General features: G+C 35.8%; 2 protein-coding genes across 2 annotated transcripts in view; both read left to right on the top strand.

Moving 5' to 3' along the window:
• The first annotated feature begins 2,523 nt into the window (after positions 1 to 2,523).
• LOC131045636 (LEAF RUST 10 DISEASE-RESISTANCE LOCUS RECEPTOR-LIKE PROTEIN KINASE-like 2.1) lies at positions 2,524 to 4,632 on the top strand. The gene is made up of 2 exons (XM_057979248.2): positions 2,524 to 3,151; positions 3,459 to 4,632. The coding sequence occupies exons 1-2, from the start codon at positions 2,524 to 2,526 to the stop codon at positions 4,574 to 4,576; spliced, it is 1,746 nt and encodes a 581-aa protein (XP_057835231.2). The 3' UTR covers positions 4,577 to 4,632.
• A 5,596-nt stretch (positions 4,633 to 10,228) lies between these two features.
• The window catches only part of LOC131045639 (rust resistance kinase Lr10), a 29,787-nt gene continuing 16,433 nt past the window's right edge, over positions 10,229 to 23,582 (top strand). The window contains exons 1-2 of the mRNA XM_057979250.2: positions 10,229 to 10,581; positions 22,161 to 22,347. Of these exons, the coding sequence (XP_057835233.2) occupies positions 10,229 to 10,581; positions 22,161 to 22,347 (540 nt within the window). The remainder of the gene's footprint in view (positions 10,582 to 22,160; positions 22,348 to 23,582) is intronic.

The raw sequence follows: 23,582 nt of genomic DNA, 5'->3' as shown, positions 1-23,582 counted from the left end.
CTCTCAGAGAGGGACAAACATGGCTTATTTCAACATTATTTATAGGAATAGTATCATAGGTGCAACATGAAATATCTACCAAAGCTTTAATGAAAGAAAATATATCATGAACATATTTGAAATTCTTATTACACATAACAACACATGAAGCATTTACTAAAGTCCTTACAAATGAAATGTGTGCCATGAACATCTTTAAAATACACAATATGTAATACATGAAGATGCAATGAATCAATGCAAGTAATATGAAATGAAATTTGTCTCTTTTCATTAAATGATCTAGGTAAATGTAACTAATTAGTAATGTAATCATGTGAGGGTGCAAATCAATCAAATTTTGCATGATTAATTAATTAAATCAAAATATATGCAAGTATAAGACATGTCAAGTTCATCAAAATGATATGTATGAAAATAAGATCATAGGCCTATGGATGCAAACTAAGATCTCAAATCTCAATTGCATATAATTGGGAACATAAATAGGTTCAAGTTTAGCCCTAATAGGCGAGATGAACACTTGATTTTGTGTTCCTTTTGTTGTAATAAAATTAAGATTATGTTTTTTTTTGTTTAAGATCTAGTCTATATGATAAAAAAAATGATAACTTTCAACAATAACATCAAGTTATTGAATAGAATACCAAAATAGTAGGGCATATCTAGCCATAAGACATAGAAAGAACCTAGATCTACAAACTAAGTCTGAAAGTGTTGGACTAATGTGTTGGGTACCCTAGTCCAAGGGGTGTTCAAACTAACAAAAAGGGGTAGAAATCTAGTTAAGCCGTCTAGGTCTATCTCCCAAAAATCAATCCAAAAAGCATCAAACACATGTGTTGAGAACCCTAATCCTGGTGTTTTTGCCTATTCAAAGTTTGGTATTGATTGTGATTGTCTGCCCTATACTCCTACACCAATCTCTATTATTGGAGTGCACACAAAAACATGGAAGATGGTTATTTTGTATAGGGTCTTGCCTAATTCAAACCACATGTTGGTGTTCTCACCTCCACAACAACTATTGTATTGATGTAGAAAAGGTCTTATCTTCAAAAGGATGGAGGCTAAAAGATAATGAAAATACTAAAATGGCAATAAAATACCTTAGGTATAAAACCCTCTCATGTGGATTTTCACATAAAGATAGCGATGTAATGCTCTTTAGATAAGTCCTACAAGTTTTAATGCAATAACATGATAAACATAAATCACAAACATGAAATCATACTTGAATGTTGAATGTTGTAGTTTGTTGCTCAATATGTTGAAAGCCCATATCTAAAGGGCTTGCCCAATTGAACCATAACTTAGAATTTCTTAGACCTTATGAATGATAGAAGATGTTCATTATATAGTGATGTCAAGGCTATTTTCAAGTTTAGGATAACATAAAATAGTCAAGTACCAAAATTGAGACTAAATTTTGAATTGTGAAGGCTGACACTAGTTGTGGCAATAATTTTGGGAATTTTTGGTGGGGGGCATGTGATGGGTGTGTAGGTCCCACAAAATAGGGCATTCAAAAGGGAGACATAAGTGTTATTGATTGTGATGCTAGATTTGGTCCTAATTTAAGTATTTGACAACAGTTAAATTTTGTGGTAAGTAATTAAATTAGTTCACCATGCACAAGAATCTAGCTAAAAATCTCTAGATTAAGTCCTAACACATTATCCAAGACTTGAAAACTTTTTAGTAATGGTTATTACTTATATAGTTCAAGTGAATAAATAAAATGACATCATTCAACAAACAAGATATCAATAATCTTTATCCTAGAAAAAATAAATACCTTATTTATACCTAATAGTCATGCATCTTAACTTAACATATCTCAAGCTCTTAAGCAATGCATAATTATTTTACAAAGAAATTAGCATATTGTTGTATGTAAGTTAGGAGCTTAAAGTTATTGTTTGAGGTTGTAAAGATCGGCAATGTAGCCACATGAACTATGTCTTCAATCAGTTGTTCAAAACAATCCAAAAAAGTTGACTCAAACATGTACATCAAAACATTTATCATCAATTGTCTTATATATCATCATATAATCGATCATTTCTTTAATCTAATTTATATAAACCTAATATTTTATATTTATCAATAAGTTTTATTTATTTATATGAATAGACATCTGAATTATCATACACTTAAGACGTGAATAATGATGTAATGAATTATAATCCCACAATGTAAAATTGAAATTTTCACCTTACGTGAAGCTAATCTCATCTTTGATTTTTCTTTACGTCTCTATTAATCTCATCTTGGATTTTTCTTTACGTCTCTATTTCTTTGTCTCTATTAGCATGCATTCTTTCCTTAATCCAACGTACTCGCATAGCTGTATATATATTAGATTGTTATCCAGTTGTATGCTGTAAATTCGATTCAGTTGATATTTTGGGCGCTAGTCAAATCTCGTGGCTTGATATTTTGTACATAGGCGATCGTTGAATTTCCTTATAATGCACATTTGAGCTTCAATCCATTGTCCGTCCTTCAATAGAATCTAAAATGCTTAGCATCACTCTTCTTTTTGGTGTTACTGTCTGCGCAATTTTATTTAGTTGCTCGCTATGTGTCGATCCGCAGTATGAATATTGTAAAAGTAATCAAACATGCGGCAGCACAAACTTTAGGTTTCCTTTTGGCGTAGGCAGTCGCAGTTGTGGTGTGCCAATGTTTCAGATCGACTGCGTGCAGAACGTACGTCCAGTAATTGGAATAGGGAGCCACAACTACACAATATTAGAGGTTTTCTATCATAATCGGACGTTTAAGCTAACAGATGACAAGAATTTCCAAGATTGCACATTTTCTGATCTGATAGATTCAGCCGAGGAGGCGGGCAATAGAATTTTTAATATGACCAATATGAACAACGCAAGTCTAGAAGTATATATGTGTGATGAGAAATGTTTAACTTATGGATCATTCCCACCAGGATATCTGAATATGTCATGCTCCCCAAGAATGATGAGAGTTCCAGCAGCAACAATGAAATGGGCTTTTCCTGAAGAACAAGAGCAGAGTTGTAGAGACTGTGAAAAAAGTAAGGGATTTTGTGGCTATGGCGTTCCCATTTCAGAAAACTTCGTTTGCTTTTGCCAGGATGGACCTCATTCAAAGAAATGCGCCCAAGGTAATGCTTTTACTTCAAATATCTAGTTTTTTCTTTTTCAGTTTATAGTTTATATCTGTAATGATGCGCCAGTCTTAAATTTCATATATTAAGTAACATATTAAGCTTAAAAAATGTTAGTCAATTTTGAATGTTTAACATTTTTAAATCTAGAAATGTATTCTTAGTGTGATCACACATCTTAAGCAACTTATTAAATCTAGAAAATGCCAATTAATTCTGAATGTTTAATACTTTTTGAATGTAAAAATGTAAGCATGATGTATGTAATTTAAGCCGTTCCATGTTTGAATTTGTGGTATTATAGGCCGAAGTGGTAAAAGAGGAATCGTAATAGGTGTTTCCATTGGATCCGTTGGTTTGGTGATAGCTGCAATAGTTCTTGTAGTTTATTATCGGAATTCAAGGCCTACTTCCGACGTCGAGCAGTTCATTCATGACTATGCTGATGAAATGCCCCGCAGATATTCATATTCTCAATTGAAGAAGATCACCGGTAACTTTTCAGATAAATTGGGGGAAGGCGGTTTCGGTGTGGTTTATAAAGGAAAGCTCTCTAACGGTGATATGGTAGCTGTTAAGATTCTTGACCGGTCGAGACAAAGTGAGAACCAGTTCATGAACGAAGTTGCCACCATCGGAAGAATCCACCATGTTAATTTGGTTCGGCTGATGGGTTATTGCTTCGGAGAACCTCAAAGCGCACTTGTCTATGAGTACATGTTAAATGGGTCTCTGGAGAAGTTTATATTTGCTGGAAAAGGAAAAGAACAGGGGCTCAATTGGGATCAATTGTATTCAATTGCTTTGGGCGCAGCTCGTGGGATTGCATACTTACACCAAGATTGCAACAGACGCATCATCCATTTCGACATTAAGCCTCACAATATATTATTGGACGCCGACTTCACACCCAAAGTAGCTGATTTTGGTCTGGCTAGACTGTGTGGAAAGGGAGATGATCACATATCGATTACCACATTGAGAGGAACGCCAGGATACGCTGCACCAGAGCTTTGGTACAGAAATTTGGGTCCTGTAACGGATAAATCAGATGTTTACAGTTTTGGAATGGTGTTATTGGAAATTGTTGGTGGTAGAAAGAATGTTGAAGAGCAGGTAAGCCGGTCCAGTCAATTTTATTTTCCAGAGTGGATGTTCAAATTGATCGAAAACGGTGAGTTAGAGAAGAGATTAAGAGGAGTAGCAGCAGAGAGATCGTGCAAAGACGTTGAGAAGGTTGCAAAAGTGGGATTGTGGTGCATCCAACACAATTCTATAAATCGACCAGGGATGAGCAGCGTGGTTGAAATGTTAGAAGGAAATGGTGATAATGTGACTACTCCTCCCTCCCCTTTCGATTCCTCCCCTTCACCAGAAGCGCCGTTCCTTTCATCTTCTCTAGAAAAATCGTCTACATCTTAGACTTCAGTGGCACAAGTCATTAAAATAAAGTAACCAGTGAAATGTAAAACACGTGTTTTGAATCTTCAGCCAGATTAGATTGTGCTTTTCTATTATTTGCGCGGAAATTATGGAGAAAGCCATACAAGCTATAAATGTCAAAGGAGGTGTCACTAGTATCATTTAAGTTTTATAGCGTTTTAATTTTGTGATTGCTTGAAAGGAGGTTTTAGTCGTAATAGACTGGCTCATTTTTCAAACACACTATTTCGTGCTGGCTAAACAAATTACTTGCAATCAAGAATAGTCTTTGTACACTTATATGTGTTAATGTTAGATAATGTATTTAGGTTGTATTAATAATCAAAACATAAAAATAATAATATAAAATTAATAGCATTTTAATTTTGTGCTTATTTGAAAAGAGGTTTTAGTTGTAATACATTGGGTTGCTTGTTGCCTAAAGAAAATTACTTGCAATCAAGAAGAGTCTTTGTACAATTATGTCATATGTGTATATATATGTATATAATGTATTTAAGTTATATTAATAATCAAAATTTGGGGGGGAAGGAAGATGATTTTTTTCTCTGCTAGGGTTTGAGGTTGCATGTTCTGTCCTGTGTGTTTCAAACTGCATTTACTGCGGGATGTTTTGTGTTTATTATGGCTCCGGCCAACTTTAGCCCAACAGTTGTTGTTGGTGTTGGATTTGTTGTAACGGAACCTCACGACGCCACGAGCAAACGCCCTCACAAGTTTGTCCCGAAAGTGTTTCACGAGGTATGTCCTCGCCTGATGTTGTACTTCCTATTCAGGATTTTGACAATGCCTGTGACTGGCTTGAAAAATGTACTTTGATAGGATATTTTGTGGGTAGGATCCCTTCTGAAAGCATGCTTCGTGACTGGGTCGCCAAAGCCTAGTCTCCTCATGGAGTTAGGCTTAATGGTGTCCAAAGTCTCACAAAAAAAAATTTTTGTTTCGCTTTTCAAACCCTTCCCATATCGAGGCTATTCTCTCTCATGGTCCGTGGACTGTTAGGTCGTCCCTTTTGGTCTTCCAATGCTGGTCTCGTGATTTTTCTGTTTCAGATGACAAAAAATTGCGAGTTCCAGTCTGGGTTGAGTTCCTTGGTCTTCCTTTGCCTTGTCAGCCCTTCATGCAAACCATTGCTTAGTTTGTTGGCAAAGTTGTCTGCCTCGACCTAGGCCATTTTTTTAATGCTCTCCCTCAAAAGAGGGTATGTGTTGAGGTTGACTTGTCTCGCGACATGAAAGAAACTATTGATATTCAAGTGGGCGATACCACCTTCACCCAGAAGGTGCTTTATCTGAACCTACCCAACACTTGTTACCGATTCCAATCAGTGGATCACAAGATCAAGGATTGTCCCTTGGCAACTCCAAAATTAAAACCCCTTGTTAAGGAATATGGCTCTCGACCAGTGGAGGGAGCCAAGAAGGATGAATGGACCACAGTGGTTCATAAAGGAAAAACCCCTAGGGTTTCGACCCAAAAGACTCCCGTTGGTTCTAGTTCTCAATCGATGAAGGATCCTCCTATGCAGTCTTTGTCCTCCCAGGCGGATCCCACTCCGGTTTCAAACCCTGCTCAATGGGGGAATGCTTCTTCTGAGGGTGTTGCCCGCCCTCCTTGCATGCGCACTCCTCAGGCTGTGTCTACGATTTCTGCTCCACACTCTCTACGTCATTCTCACAGCCCTTCAAGGCATGCTGAGACTGTAGATGGTGGTTCATAAAAATGGCGAGTCGTCTCCAGTGGGGAACGGGATTTTTTATGCAATAGCTTCTCCTCTCTTAGGGACGAAAATGATATGTTAGTTTTGTCATGAATTGCATCTCATAGAATGTTCGAGGTCTCACAGACCTCGCCAGAAAGTATTATGTTCGAGATGTTCATCAACGTATTGTAGGCTTGGATGTTCTTTGCCTCCAGGAAGTTAAAATTGCAGGTTTCATGCTTAATGCTGCATGTCATGTACTTTGGCCAGATAGCCTTGTTTTTCATCCCAACATGAAGCTGGTCGAGGGGGAGTTGTTACTCTCCTTTCACCTTGGTGGTGCTCTGCAGTTATTTCTCATGGGGTTGATCCCATGCAGCGCATTGTTTGGGTTTTGCTTTCTATTGATAATCATTCCGTTGGGATCGTTAATGTTTATGCTCCCAATGATTCGATTGAAAGATCATACCTCTAGCAATGGATCGCGGATAATCTTCCACTTGCCATTTGGGTCATGTGTGGGGACTTCAATATGGTCGAGGTGGCTTCTGATAAGGATGGTTTTTTGCCTTTCTATTGGATAGTTGGAGAGCGGGAAGCCTAGTACTATATGCGCAATAAATTGGGTCTTTTCGACTCCAACACCAACCATCGCCGTCCTGGTCAGGTCTGGCACACTTGGTCTAATTTCAGAGCTGGCTCTGACATAATTCTTAAAAGGCTTGATTGTGCTATGATATCTGTGCAATCTTTTTTCTCTTTTTTCTGAAGATCTTGATTTGCGCGTCACTCCTCTTGTTGATGTGACGTTGTCAGACCACTTCCCCATAAAGTTTAGTATTGAATGGTAGACAGTTAGGAAGTGTCCTTCCAAAACACAATTCTACCTCAACACATTTCTTCTGCACCATCAGTCCACGATGGCCCACATTCAAAGAGTGTGGAATCTTGAGCCAAGGCCCCATCATCACACTGGTTGGATTGAGTGGTGGCATGACGCCATTTCCCGCTCTGCAAGGTTTCTACGCATTTATGGTAGACTACTTGCCATCTTCCATAGGCGGTCATATGATGTGACCACCAAAGCTCTATGTGCCGCCACAAAAGATTTGGCTTTGAATCCCTTTGATTCTACCCTGCAACTCCGTTTAGCCCAGCTCAGACATCAGAAGCAAGTTGTTGATAGTCACTCTGCTAGAGGAGCTCAAATCAAAGCCAGATTACATTGGCTTAAGGTGGGCGATAGGGCTTCTAAGGAATTCTTCCTGGCTCTACGTGCCCTTCATACCTCTATTGGGATTAAGAAAATAAAAGAGGGATAGGCTCTGCTCACCAAACTACCTGACATATTGCAAGCCTTTGTCCGTCATTATGAGAAGGTGTTCACAGCGTAGGGAGATTCTCTGGCCAGAACCCAAGCCTTACAAGATTGCCTAGTTGTTGTTCCCAAACGACTCTCTGACTCGCAATAGGCCTTTTGTGATCTCTTACTAACCATTGATGATCTCAAAGAAGCCACTTTTTCTATGGCAAATGACAAAGCCTCGGGTTGTGATGGCTTCCCCTGTGAATTCTACAAAGCTCTTTGGCCTTGTGTTGGTCCTGACCTTCATAAGGTCTATCTGGAAGCTTTTCATTCCCGCTCCTTGGGAAAAATGATTAATCAGGGTAACATCAAGTTTATCCCTAAGGCTGGGGAACCAGAGGACATTTGCAATTGGTGGCCTATCACCTTGCTTAATGTCTCTTATAAGATCATTACCAAAGCTTTGGCCCTTAAGATTAGGCATCTCCTACCGCTTATTGTCTGCTCAAAACAAACTAGCTTTATTAAATCCAAGTTTATTTTGGACAATATTATTGTTGTTTGGGAAGGTATAGATTGGGCCAGACGCTTTCAACAACAAGCAATCTTTCTTAAGATTCACTTTGCTAAAGTGTATGATCGCATTGAATGGCCTTTTATCTTGTCTATGCTCAAAGCCCTAAGTTTTGGTCCCCGGTTCATCCAGTATGTGCAGATGCTATTCGGGGATGCCTCGGCTTTCATTACCGTTAATGGTCGACAGTCTGAGGCTTTTGGCCTTTTCAGATTCATTCACCAGGGGTGCCCTCTGGCTTCTGCTTTATGTGTTCTTGCAGCAGAAGGGTTTGGATACTTACTTGCTAATGCTATCATTGTTGGGCATGTCTATGGTATCTCCCTACCTAAGTCACCTTCCCATCTTGTCAATGACCACTTTGTTGATGATTCCTTTCTCTCTCATTGAGGATGAAGATAATGTGCAATCTTCTCTTCAGTGTCTTAACACTTTTTGCTTGGCTTCTAGTTCAACCATTCAGTGGCACAAGACGCAATGTTACAGACAGTCCTTTCTTTCTGCTCCACCTTGGATCCTTCAGTATGACTGGAAATGGCTTCAGCATGGTAAAATATTTCACTTTTTGGGAATTTCTTTTGCCTTCCAAGCTTCGCCTTCGGATCTCTAGCAGGCGGTCTTAGACAGAATCGAGAAAAAGCTTGCCTACTGGATCACCAAGCCTCTCTCTTTGGCTGGTAAATTCCAAGTCTGTTCCAAAGTGTTGGCCACCACCCATGTTTACTATTCTTCATGTTAGGCTCCTTCAAAGGCCTCTTACATGAAGTTGAAAAGACTTATGCGGGCCTTTCTTTGGGCCTTTGAGTCTAACCATCATGGTTTTCACAGGGTTGCTTGGGAGTACTGCTATCTCCCCAAGGAATCTAGAGGACTCAGCCTTATTTCCATCCAAAACCAAGGGTTGGCCTTATGTGCTAAATGGGTTATCAAAGCCTTATCTAGAGACAAGGCTTGGAAAATTATTCTCCAACATTGCATTTCTTTAGGCTTTCCTTCTAAAAGGATAGCCTGGAAGGGTATAGGCTTGCAAACCTTGCTCACCATGATAGGCCCTATTCAGATACAGGGTACTTTTGTTGTCAAAAGTATCTGGCATGCTTGGGAAGCTATCAAGCCTTGGCTGCGGTGGGCCGACGATGGCTTTCGGGATGACTTATCCATGAATCAACACAACCTCTTATGGTCCCCTCTTTTTTAGGTGCAAGGGTTACCTTTGGCCAAAATTCAAGGTGTCAGTTCTCTGTGCTTTTACAAGTGTGACATTCATAACCCTAAGGATCTTTTTTCTAGATCTACTATGAGCCTCCAGTCTTGGGATGATCTCCAGGTCTAGTTTCGCCTGTCTCCACCAGATCGATAGACTTATGACCTTCTGGTTTTTTCCCTTCCCTCAAATTTGCTTCATAAGCTTGGTATTTGGTCTGTTAGACCTTAGTGGAAAGACTGGAAGTGGTATCCTTGGACTCCTTTTACCAACTACAAACCCAAAATGGGTTATCTCTGGTTGCTTCCTCACTTGCCTATGGCTCATACTCTCAACCAGCAGTGGCACTTGCAGTCTTCCCAGACTTCCTGGAGATTCCGATTTTTGGTTGTCTGGTCTGCCATCACCGAGCCTAAGATTGCCCACTTTTCTTTGTGTGTTCTCTTTCAAGGTCTTCCTTTGGGTTCTAGACTCAAGCATTTGGGAGTGCCTAACCCTCGATGCCCTTTTTGTGGTCACCAAGAAAATTTTATGCACATCTTTTGATTTTGTACAAGAGCTCAACAATATTGGAGTTGGATTCATGACTTTTTTTGGCCTTTTCAGCCTGACCAATTTTCCTGGCACATGGCTCTTCTAGGTGATTCGCCTAGAATCCCCTATAAGTTCTCCCAAATATGGCATGCTTTCAGAATGGAGATCATTTTCACTCTTTGGAAGGATAGAAATGTTGTTATTTTTTCTCACAGCTGCTTGGATATTAATGTTTCGCTTTATGCTAAAGCTTCCCTTTGTAACAATGTATTAATGCAAATTCAGGTTCAAGCTGACAAGTAGCCCTTGCGATGGCCCACCTTCAGGAGCTTCTTCAACACTGGGGTAATGCCCCTTGTGTGATTGCTCGAGTACCACCGAACTCTGTCTCTATCGACCGTACTCTGCCCTATGGCCACCAGCACGATCGCAGCTCATCTTCTCGCCACTCTCAGACCCCGCTGTCCCAGCCTCCCCGCCGCCCCTCGGGTGGGAGAGATGTTGCTTGGCACCACCGCTCGGCTTCCCCGCCGCGGCATGGCTCCAACTTGGGGTGGCCCTCTGATGTTCCTATGGCCTTTGCTCCTCCTGCTACTGATTCTTGGTGGCCCTCTGCCACCACCTTCAAGTTTCCTCGCCTGGCTTTAGCGATCTCGTCTCCCAGGTAGGAGGAAGGAGAAATTGAAAGAGATCCTAAAGATGGGTGGTCTGTACCAAACTCAACTCCTGGTCCCGCTGATGTATGAGGCAAAAAAGATGACCTTGATCCTCCTCCCTCAGCTGCTACTGCTTTGGCTACCTAATGAAGTTTTTCGATGAATAGCTTGTTGTTGTTTTTTGTTTTCGTCCTCTAGTCGAGTGACTCTCGTGGGGTGATCTTGTATCCCCCAGCCTTTTTCTGTGAATATATACTTTAATATTTCTTATTAATAGAGAAGACCTATTCATAAAAAAAAACATAAAAATAATAATATAAAATTAAGTATATTTTTACGGAAGAATATATGATACTAAAGAATGATTTGTAATGGGAAATATACAAATTACATTTTCAAGGTAGTAAGCAATTGAGCAATTTCAAAGACTATTAACATATTTTGCATTGTCATCGTTGTATTTGACTTGTTCTTTGATCATTAAGACTAGATTGATTGTTTGTAATGATAGATTAAAGCACATAATTTGGAATTTGATCCCCAAAGGAAGAACGAAATGGAAAAACAAATCAAATAGTGAAACTTTCAAATATGTTTGATAATAATGTAGTGGAAGGTGTTAGTTCCTACATTGTGTGTACAAAATAAGGTGAGAAAGGGTTTCTTTTGTGGACTGGAAATATTAGAAGATGATAGGTAGGGAGGTTTTAATGAAGGACCAAAGTATTCAAGCATGCAAGTAGAATCAAAAGTAGATTTGGATGGACTCAAGCTTAGCACATTAGGGATAGAATGGGATAAGTAAAGGAACATGAAATATTTCAAGAAATAGGGACTTTTGCATGGAGAAGCTTCCATGTAGTGAATTGGAAGTATGAGTTTGCATTCAATTGACAAATCTAAAGATCGGGCTTGTTCCATTTAACCTACTTGAATAATTTACACCCAAATTTAGATGATGTGCAAGGGATAAGACAGGTAGAAGGTTTTTGTAAACCAACTTAAAAGGGAATATTTGGATGCTATATCTATTAGGTTATCTCCAATCTTTTAGGAAATTAGAATGTTAGTAAGTAGAAAGTATGACTAAGAAGTTGGGAGGGACAAGCTTCTAGAGTCCAAGCATAAATAGCTTACAATTGTAGCTAACAATGAATCAAAATCAAAATTGGATGCCATGATTTCTAATTGAAACTTGTTAAATCCCATATACTCAAAAAAGAAAGATGTATTTTCAAAACTTAAAACAACACCCTATATTTGTCCATCTAATTGGATCGCCAAGTTTCACTAGATAGAAGTGGCAAGTCTAAGTCCATGGTTATAAGACTAATTGAACCATGACAATTTGGATGAGAGAAACTTAGGGAAGCATACTAGTAGTCGTTATAGCTAACTTTGTGCACCCATAGATCCTAAACAATACATCACATTTTGATGATTTTTTTTGTTGTCTTGGTATGCAAATTAACTACTTATAGATATTGTTTTGGCTTCTGGGTGGTAATGAAAAACGTCGTGGGATCAGTTATGCATGCAAGGATCAAAAAGTGGTCATTTCAAACTGTCACCCGATACATACTTAAATATGCCCCAATAACTGTGTGCTACAACCACCTCAAAAATTGAAAATACTTACGCAAAAATGCCCTAATAGTCATGCACTATGGGTACCAATAAAGTTGTACAACTCCTCCAATTAAAGTTTACAAATTCTCAAGCTACTAGGGGTACAAGTGGGCATCTATTGGTACATGTGAAATTTATTAATAGGATTTTAGTTATCATTTTTTTAGTTTATTTAAAGTTAGTAATTGAAGAGTTGGGTGAGCAAGTAGTGAACGCTAATTGAAACATGGGAAAAAACTGGTGCGTGTGCCCTACCACAAGTTCCAAATGTTTTTGAAACTAGATAACCCATGGGTTTGAAAAGTAGAGCTAACTAATGAAATGGAAAATGTGTTTTAAAACTTTAGCCAAATTAGATTGTATTTTCCATTATTTGAATGAAAATTATTGAGAAAGCTAGACAATATACAAATGACAATGAAGGAGTCACCAACATCATTAAAGTTTATGTTCTTGATTTTAACTAAATCACATTAAAAAAATTTGCATGCAAAGTTTTGGTTGCACTAAATGGGCTCAATTTTCTAAGAAACTATTGCATGCAATTAAATAATTAGTTGCAATCAAAATTTCTCTAACCACATGGAAAAATGTTATTCATTATTAAGAAATCATCTTCATGTGAATTAAAAAATTAGAAGTGTCAATTTTTTTAAAATAACTTTTTGCCTTGAATTATTTAATAAAGATTGTCATATTTTTTAATGTATTGTATGTTGAATGAGGGTTGAGTAATATTATAGTTGCATCAAGAATAATATTATTTTTACAACTATATCATATATATACTTAGCTTGACTTTATTTAAGTATGATCAAGTAGATGTATAAATAATTGGATTAACAAAAAAAAAAAAAAAAAAAAGTAAAATCAAACATATTTTTGGTGAAAAATATCTAATTGTAAATAATGATTTATAATGAGAGTTATAGAAATTACATTCTAGAGACTTTAACTAATTGGACAATCTCAAGAATTATATTATCGTGTTTCCCTTCTATTTCTATAATTATGATTATAGACTACTGACTTTTTTTTATGAGTTGTTATTTGATCATTGAGGCTAGATTAATCATTTGTGGTAATAGGTTAAAGAAAACAGTTTTAATTTGAATCTCCAAAGGAAAAGTGAAATGGAAAAAGAAACCAAATAGTGGAACTTCCAAATATGGACCTGATAATACAATGGTGGAAGTTTCTAGTTCCTATATTATGAGTTGTGGAGGGGTTAAGAAGAGTTGTTTTTCAGGACCAATAAAATTACAAGATGGTACCTATAGAGATCCTAAGGAAGTACCAAAGAATGCAAGAAAAACCAAAGTAGTGTTAGATGGACTCAAACTTGGCATGTAAGAATTAGGATGGGGTAGCTAAACGAACATGATGCATTTACCAACAATGACTTTTGTATGGAGAATCTTTCATGTTGTGAATTAGGAGCTTGAGCTTACATTGGATTGGAAATTTTAAAGACTAAGGTCATTCCATTCAATGTAATCAAATAAATTACACCTACCAATTGAATTTAGATGTTATGCAAGGGGTAAGGCAAGTAACAGATTTGTGTAAACCAACCTAAGAAGGAAAGTTTGGATGCTATGTCTATTAGGTGATCTCTAAGACTTGAGGAAATTGGAATGGTAGTAAGTGGAAAGAATGATTGGGAGGTTGGGAGGGACAAGCTTCTAGAGTTCAATCATACGTAGATTTCCTTTATAGATAAGGTTGAATCAAACTTTGAGTTGGCTCCGTGATTTCCAATTGACACTCGTAAAATCCCATATGCCTCAAAAAATTGTATGCCTTTTTAAAATTTAAGATAACACCTTATGGTTTTTCATTTAGTTGGATCATTAGATTTTTCTCGATAGAGGAAGTAGAAAAGTTAAGTCCATGTCTCTAAGAATAATCAAACCATGACACTTGGATGAGGTGAACTACTTAGAGATCCAATTTTTGTTTAATGGGGCTAACATAAAAGTTTCAAAAAGGGAGGCTATCTAGATTTTGTCATTTTAAAAAAGTGTACCATAGATTGCTTACAATTGTATTTTTCATAAACAAATAGACCATTTATCCATGGAGCATCTCTCTCCAAATAAGTCATTAATCGCCATTAATCTATTTGGCTATAAAATAGATCCGCTAGGTGTACAAGGAACAATGATATCCAAGCTTCCTTTTTCCTTATAAAGGATGACAATGCTAAGATGTGGTAGGAATGCCTTTCTAACCACCTTATTTGGTCCACAATTAATTTCGGCATTGGTAATACCAAATGGGATATTGAGGTGTCTATAAATTGTATTATGTTTCACCTATTTCCATTCTTTAGGAGTTCATTATGGATGGGGGCCAAATTGTGTCATTGAGAATTTGTTTTGTCCATTGTTGATTGAGAACTTGAGACCATATAGTAACTTAAGTATAGAATATCTAAGTATTTCTCACCTCTTAAATTTTTTTTGAATGCAAATTATGTTATCATCAACAATGTGTCAATTAAGGCTCTTAGTATTACCATTAGTAAGTTTCAAGATTGAGATGTTCTCTTTTCTATAAATATATGTTGAATATTTATTTGAAAAAAAAAAGTGGAGACCTTATCACCATATTTTATCCACTAGAGTCAAGCTTGCATTTAAATACCTTTTACCTTATAACAAACTAGCCTCCAAAGAAAATTTTCTATGTGAGAAATCAATTATCAAAGGGGTATACTAAGAGTGTTGTTGTTCAATAGGTGTCTTTCATTTCCAAGTTGTCCTTTAAGAAGCTTATTGGTAATTTGATATTTAGCCACAATTCTATATCCATAATCATGAAGAAAAATAGTATATCAAGTGATGGAACCTATCATGTTGAGTTTTCAGTTCAATGTTCAAAGTAGCTAAAAGGCCATCAATGCAATCTTGGAATTGAAAATATTTTATATTCAACCTAAAGGGAATCTCATTAGGCAAATTGAAGGCTCTAAAGAAGGATAAAGTGATGAATATTTGGGATGTGATTTGAAAGGGGAGGTCAAGTTGAACTAAGTACAATCATATGATATTATTTTATATTAGTTTAATTAATTTCTTAAGAAGTGATGTACTTTATTATGATGATGTGGTGGAATATGACTTGTCACAATTCAAAAAATTGGAACTTTAACCTTAATTCAGAGGCATTCTCACCTTATATTTTTGGGGTCTCATTTCATATGGATTCCTTTCTTTATGTCATATACTTCCATTTCTAAAATATTTTCACTTTGATTCAATTGACATATCAGTATTTATCCTATGCGATTGACTAATGGCATTTGGTAGTTACAATAGAATACTTGTATATGACTTAGCATTTGTCGACCTGTATGTTTTTTAATGTTTAAGTATCTAAACTACGTTATTTTAGAAAATAAATATATTACACTAATTCATAAAAAATATGTGGAACAAGATTACAACTAGATTTTTTGAGATGAAGTTTGAAATAGGAAAATCCAAACAATAATATTTTTTCCTAGCCATCTAATAGGCCACAAATATGACAATAATTGACTCTTTTCGTGTAACGACTTCATCTGCATTTTATTCTTCATCGATTTGTATTACATTCTTCATAACAAGAGATAAACTTGTATAAGAAAGAAGGTGACACGCACGTGACAATACCAAAAAAAAAATTGATATAATGCTTAATAAAAAATAATAATAAATAGACAACTTTCAAGACAATCTTATTACATTACATCTAAATTTATAATAAAAAATAAAATAAAAGAAATCATAAACATCATAACTCAATAAACTATTTTAAAAAAACTTGAATATTTTTTTAATAAGAAATCATACACGTCAAAATACTTTTTTACAAAAAATCTTGCTCCAAATACTAAATACAATGTTCACTCTACAACATCTCATGCAATTTGGTTAGCTTACATATGGTAGGGTTGGTACGATGGTTATTAAGAAGAGCCCAAAGTCAAATCAAATGGCTTAATATCTTACCCTACCTACATACTTTCTAGAGGGATTATTTGCACCCCTCCCATAATTAAGTCGATAGGCTTTTAGTGGGGGCTTTTGCCCGCCGAAGTGTAAGAAATTCCGACGAGCATTAATTTTCGATGCCCGACAGACTTTTCCCGGTGAGCGAGACGTGTTCACAGTGGGGGCAAATGGGCAATTCGATTTTGCCTTAGATTGTGACGTGTGTGTTGCACGAATCTCGGAGAAGTAGCAAACAGTAAATGAATAGCAATGGAAACCAGTTAACCCTAATCTATCATTTCCTTGTGTTTTGTTTTTCGGTCCTCATTTTTCCATGAATTGCTTTTTATTTGCAAGTTTTTCGGCTTCTTAGGGTGTACGAATGATGATGGATACAAAATAAAAATCGATTAGCCCTAATCTGTCATTTTCTTGTGTTTGTTTTTTGGTCCTCATTTTCCCGTGATTTTTTTTTGCTCTGCAAGTTTTCGGTTGATTTGTTGTGCAAGTTTTCCATTGATTTGTTTTGCAAGTTTCTGATTGATTTGTTTTGCAAGTTTTCAGTTGATTAGAGTTTACGAATGGTAAGTGATGTGTAATGAAAACTGGTTAACCCTAATCTATCAATGTCTTCTGTTTTGTTTTCCGGTCCTCATTTTCTTGTGAATTATTTTGGGTTTGTAACATTTTGTTTGATTACGGTTTAAATAAAAACTGATTAACCCTAATCTATCATTTTCTTATGTTTTGTTTTCTAGTCCTCATTTTCCCGTGAATTGTTTTTGCGCTACATGTTTTTGATTTATTAGGGTTTACTTTGCTCGATTTCTTGGGTTCATTTAGCTTTTGTTCTTTGACTGCAAGTGCATTTGGTGAATGCATTAGACCCCAGGTTTGTTGGCTTGATTAAGGTTACATTCTTCAGTTGTGAGTGTATTTGGTGAATGCATTACACCGGTTGCAGGTGAGTTTTTTTACTGGTTAGTCCTAATCTGCAATTTTCTTCTCTTTTGTTTCTCGGTCCTAATTTTTTCGTGAATTGGTTTTTCTCTACAGGTTTCTGGTTAATTAGGGTTTACTTTGTGCAGTTTCTTTCCTTCATTGAGGTTTCATTCTTTGGCTGGGAGTGCTTCTGGTGAATACATTAGAGCGGTTGGAGGTGAGATTTTTTAATTCATTAACCCTAAATTGTTTTTTCTTCGTAAGTGGTTTTACAGTTTGTAATTTTAAGAATCTAACAGGTCACTTCAATTTTTGTTTGTTTTCCTTTGTTTATTAGGGTTTCATGCTAGTTGAGGTGCGATATTTTAACCCCCATTAACAAGGTTTGTGAAAGTCGGTGGCAGACGAAGTGGAAGTGGCAAGAGACATTCCCAGGTAAGTTTTCAAACTTATATATTTTGTAAGTTAATTGTAAAGTGTTTTGCAATGAATGTTGCAGTATTTACAAAATCACCTTGTTTTCATTAGGCTATAACCTCTAGACCTGATTTCTATAAACAATCTCCTACCATAGTAGTCATTTCAATTTTGATTTAAGAAGAGGCGAATTATACATAATTATGCCCCTTAGTTGGGAATTGATTTCATTGCTTTAGATGTTCTTAATACTTTCATAACATCCCTTTATATATATACTGGTTACATGTATTTCTTTTAGTATCTGTGAGATACCATAGTAGTTGAGTCAATATTCATATAGCTTTGTATGTTAAGTGTAAAGTCCGTTATTGCAATGAATGTGCAAGTATTTACAAAATTAACAATAAACAAAACACAACCAACAATTAAGATTCTAAGACAAACACAATACGGTAAAGTAAGTGGCCATTACAAAACAACCACCTTGTTTTCTTTAGGTTATAACTTGTAGACTTGATTTGTTACCTGAACTTTTTTAATATCTCTGTGATACCATAGTCGCCTCAATATTGTTTTAAGAAGAGGCCAATAATTGATAATTATGCACCTTATGTTTATTATGGTTTCATTTCCTATTGGTTGAGTTTAACTGTCTTTGAAGTGAATTTGTTGAATGCAATAGAGTTTGTTGAGGTGTGTTATTTAGACCGCCTACAACAGGTGCATTAGACCTCCTTGAGGTGCACTATTTTGACCACCTAGAAGAGGTTTCTACCTTGCAACTTTCCGATTGATTATGTTTTACTTTGGTGGTTGTCATGAGCAGTGAATTAGTCCTTTTTGCATTATTTAACAATATTTTGTTTTACTTTGGTGGTTGTCGTGAGCAGTGAATTAGTCCTTTTTGCATTCTTTAACAATGTTTTGTTTTACTTTGGCATTAGCCACCTTTTTCTCCTGTATTAAGTTTTTTAATGATGTATTTTCACTTGTTGGTTGTCACAGAATAGTGAAACAATAATTGAATCAAAATTTTACAATGAATAGAGGGATGCAAGAAAGAGAGGACATTAACAGTGTTGTGAGGAAGCTTTTAGAAGAGAGCAACACAATAAAGCAGAACCTCTCAACTTGAACGTAGAATGGTCAAGCAGTCAAGAACCCCTCCTCCTATTGTTGCCACTCCTCCACCATTCCTAGTATGGGCAATGATGATTATAGTATTAACAAACTCAAACTCTACCCTCTTCCTATACCGACTCTCGAACAGTTAATTGATCCACTAGGTGTTTTTGAGCTAGGAGTTAAGATTTGTTTAGTGGAATGATAATCAAGATGGATGGGTTGCATGGGTAGATATTGATTAGAGTTAATTACACAATGTTTCAAGGGTTTAGTTCTTATTTTGATATTTGAAGTAATCTCCATACTCTTCATACTCGATTCTTATGTGTAGAACTCATAAATCGGTACTATGATTTTTTGTCTTGGTGTACCTATTACAAGTAACATAAAATAAATATCCACACAGCACTGTGTTGTTTCAGTTTTTCTTTACTTTACTCTGTTTTGGGTTTCCTTCTGCCCCATTCTGATGAACACATAAATGCATACATATGAGTACTGAAAATTACAATGGCCCATTACATTGAAAACATTATAAATTGTGTTAAAATTACACTAAGAAAACTTTTGTAATCAGTCAAAATAGCTTGCTATGAAACCTCAGATGCAATTAACAAAGTTCTTTATTCTATTTCGGAAGATATATCATCTGATTGAGAAGCAAAAATGTCATTGATCATTGAGATTTTTGTTGAGCTATTTTAATTAGAAGCTTTTGCACCAAATTAAAAGATTAAACCATGACTTTGTGTTGATTTTTCTATGTATTGTGATGTTATGCACATTTTACAGTTATCTGATGACACACACATATCTCTGTTACAGTATGTTGTTTTTACCATTTAGTTTTACCAGTGTGGTGATTTTGGTTTTCAAGCATTTTTTACCTTTCTATTTTGCCTATGGTTGCACCTTTACTATATTAGTCTAATTTTTTTTTTTGATTAATTATTTAAATAAGCTTTGAACAATAAGAATGTTTTATAATTGAAATAATTTAAATTTAATACAACTATCTTAATATGTATAAAAAAATGTTAACTCAAAATTACAATTGAAATCTAGCAGTTCGATCAGAGAACATATCTCCTTGAAATATTGAGTACGAGTTTAGGTCTTCCTTAGAATCTTTCACTAGTCTATAACTTGTATTGACTTTTCTCAACCTTTATAATTAACCAGGCATAAATTGTAAGTATCCATTGACAGATGGTGATTTGAGATTAAAATGAGAATGTGACCCATTTCAGTGCCCTTCATATACATGCGAGATATAGAAATCAGATAATATCTCCACCAACATTCCGATACCACTCTCAATGAGTTTGTAATTAAGGTGATTATTAAAAAGAAATGGGTGTCAGCAAATTTGTTGTTCTTTGTTGTCCATTCCTCATTTCTAGTGCATTGTTTTTGGTGTGCAAGTTTTCAAGCCATTAAGGTTTAGTTTGGTGGTTGTCCTTGGCACAGATTTTCTGAATCCATTATGTCGTTATATGCCTTCTAATAAGGAAATTTTCAACCTCGTACTAGGATCATATAGATATGAGATGATATCTATATCAACGTTCTGATACACCTCCCAATGAGATTGTAATTAAGGCGATTATTAAAAGAAATGAGTGACTGCAAATTTGTTGGTCTTTCATTTCCATCCCTCATTTTCGTGTGCATTGTTTTTGGTGTGCAAGTTTTTTATTCATTAGGGTTTAGTTAGGTGCTTATCCTCGACACAAAATTTATCAATCCATTATGTTGTTCTATGTATTCTAATAGGGATATTTGCAACCTCATAATAGGATCAAAATCAACTTTATTTTGCAAGGCAATATACCAATCCAGATGACAACACTTCTTTCCTCACACTAAAACTGAAATCGTTTATGCACTAAAAGTCAGGTAACTCGTGTTTCTCTTACGATGTGCATCTGTCTTCTTTGCAAATGAAATGCCTTATTTTATATAGTTTAATTAAAACGTGCACAAAATTATTTCCATCTCTCTAAGTTATTCATTTCTGCACATGTCTTTATCTGTCAATAGCTTTATTTCAGGACAACCTGTACAATATTACATTTTTAGAAAAAATTAAACATATACTTACAAAAAATTATTAGAGTTTGTTAATAAATGTGTATTCTCATGCATGTTTAGTGTTTCCATTCCTCTCGATTTTAAAGAACTTAATCCAATATGTCGTCTCCATCAACTACCTCTGAATCTCTATAGCAATTTGCAATGGACACTTTGGTAAGCTAATACATTCTACCTTTTCAAAACCCCAACTTTGTCATCATTACTTTCATAATATCCCTCATTCATAATACATTTTAAATTGATTTCATGTGTTTTCTAGCATACACAAATATAGTTAAGCATTCTTTAATTGATGCATTTTTATATCATTGCCACATTCAATGGTTCAAAATTCTTTATATCTTAGTACCCCTTCACATTAAGTCCTCAGTGTTGATATTATCTTTTTGTAGGCACTTGCCCAAGACTGTGCCCCCACCCCATGTGCAATTCAATCTATCAATGTTGGGGATGACCTTCCTTCAGCATTGCTCCAGGTCTTGTCATTTCTGAAAATGTAGGGTGCCAAAGATGACACATACAGAAGTTGTTGTCTGATGCCACATGCATGCAGCTGGCAATTCTACCTTCAAAGTATGCAGATCTGATAGATTCAGATACTCTAAAAATAGGTTCTATAGTTCTCTTGACAAGTTATACTTGCAGATATGTATGGAACACAAGGTAGGAAAGATTCAATGTTTATTAAAATATCCTTCTTTCAATGGTTTCCTGCAACATTTCATAAAACCTTAAACAAAACTATATTCATTTTACAAGACTATTATAATACTTAGTCTATAGATCAAACAAAGTGACTGTCAGTTCTTTGGTAAACCTACATACCTATTCAAAGAACAACAACCAGAATTTTTGGGGCAAGAAACATCTTCATCCTCTAAACGCTCCCTTCAGTTTGTTGTTGCACTACCATCCCTACAAATTGTGACCCCTGATAACATAATCCCTATCAAAATTTTAAATCTCTACCAAAAAAAATGGATGACCAAAGGAAAATTCACTAACAAACGACCAATACGGTCATATAGTACACCTACCAAGAATGGGCAAGTCTTCATCTCTGACATTGTACACACTGAGGGTTGTGAAGTTAGGGTTACATGTTTTGATCAAATAGCTCAACTACATTGTGATCATGTGGAGGTAGGTGCTCACTATGTCATTTCTAAGGGGTCCATAAAGGAGGCAAACACAAAATACAATAAATTAAACAACCATCTAGAGATCTTCCTATCTAATGCTTCAATATTGAAACATTGTACTCCTGATGTTGATCATGCTCAGACCCACTCCCCTTTCATCCCAATTAGCGAAGTGTTTCAGCTGACTAATAATACATTGGTTGACATCATTGGTGTTGTTGTATATGTTGGAGATGTCATCGCAATCCATAGGAAGGATGGTAGTAAAACAAAGAAGCGAATTGTTAAAATTAATGATCTGTTTGGTTCAACAATTGATGTCAATCTGTGGGAGTCAGCATCAAAACAAAGAGGCCATGAATTAAAAAATATGTCAACCCCTGCTGTTGTTCTTATCCTTGTTGTACGCAATGCCCGTGTAGGGTACTTTAATGGGAAGGTTGTCAATATGACATCTGCAACAACATTACATATTAATTCTCCTTTCCCAAAGGCAGAACCCCTCTTGCTAAGAGGACTTCTTCCATTGCATCCTCATGATTTCTCTTCAGGGTTTACTCATATTGATAGAAAATACACTAGGATGACTATTGCATCAATCCGTGAAGGCATGAGTGTAAAACCATAAACAATTCAAACCACTATACTTGTTGTTCTAAGATTTGTGAACGTAACAGATAATGATTTCTATTACACATCTTCTCTACTGAAAGTTAATGGTAAACCTTATAAAAAAAATGAACTCAACAAGTTGACGATTCATGGTTCTGTCCTAGATGTCAAATGAGCATGGAAGAATGCAATTACAATTACCTTTTACCAATGAAACTACAAGATGCACCAAGAACTGTTTGGGCAACTGCTTTTGATGAAGTGGAAACATATTTGATAAAACAAAACTGCAAAAGAACTTTACATACTACAAAATGATGCCACCACAACACAAACACCTTGTGTTGTCATTAATATAGTTGTTTCACATCGCTACAAGTTCACTCTGTTGGTTTCTACCGACACATACAATTCTAAACCTAAGATGAAGGTTATAATTAACAAGATCTGCGATGTTGATTATAAAGCTAAGTGTGATGCTTCACTTGCAGAGATTGCTCGCCTCTCAGCACATCCTTAGCCCTATACTACACCTCTTGCCTATTTACAATACTTTCGCTTCATACAACACTTTTACATTTCCAATTTTACATATTTTATATATGTATAATCCTAAAGTTATCTGAACATTTGAATATTTGTATAAGCTTGTCGCTATTCCTTTCAATCCTATGTTGTCTGCACCTTTGTTTATATGTTTCCATAATTGTATGTGCATGTATGTTTGGTTTCTCTTTCTCTAAATGGTCTTGTACCTATATATATTTCTTACATTTATAAATACTTGCTCCTATGTCAGTATATTTTACTCTATCTAACAAATCTGAAACCCCCATGCTAGTATTGTCACCCTATCGTACGTGCAATAAATAATTGAATGTTATTTCTTTACAAATGATTTCCTTTTGTCATGCTTATTAGTTTTACACTTCATATTACAATTTAAATTAGTTCATTTATGTACACTTATTGTAATAGAAAAAGGCTTTCACTTCTTTATTAAATAAGTAACTTCTTTATATCAATGTCTCCAATAAGAATTTCAAGAGTATGCATCTATGC

The sequence above is a fragment of the Cryptomeria japonica genome, chromosome 2 (genome assembly GCF_030272615.1).
Source record: "Cryptomeria japonica chromosome 2, Sugi_1.0, whole genome shotgun sequence".
NCBI lineage: Eukaryota > Viridiplantae > Streptophyta > Pinopsida > Cupressales > Cupressaceae > Cryptomeria > Cryptomeria japonica.
Note: the sequence above shows the minus strand (reverse complement) of the source record. Positions and strands in the feature narration are given on the sequence as shown.

Bases quoted from the DNA above. Each gene is read 5' to 3' on its own strand.
- LOC131045636 (XM_057979248.2), top strand. From the start codon at position 2,524: ATGCTTAGCATCACTCTTCTTTTTGGTGTTACTGTCTGCGCAATTTTA. The intron at 3,152-3,458 runs GTAATGCTTTTA...GTGGTATTATAG, and splicing joins TTCAAAGAAATGCGCCCAAG to GCCGAAGTGGTAAAAGAGGA.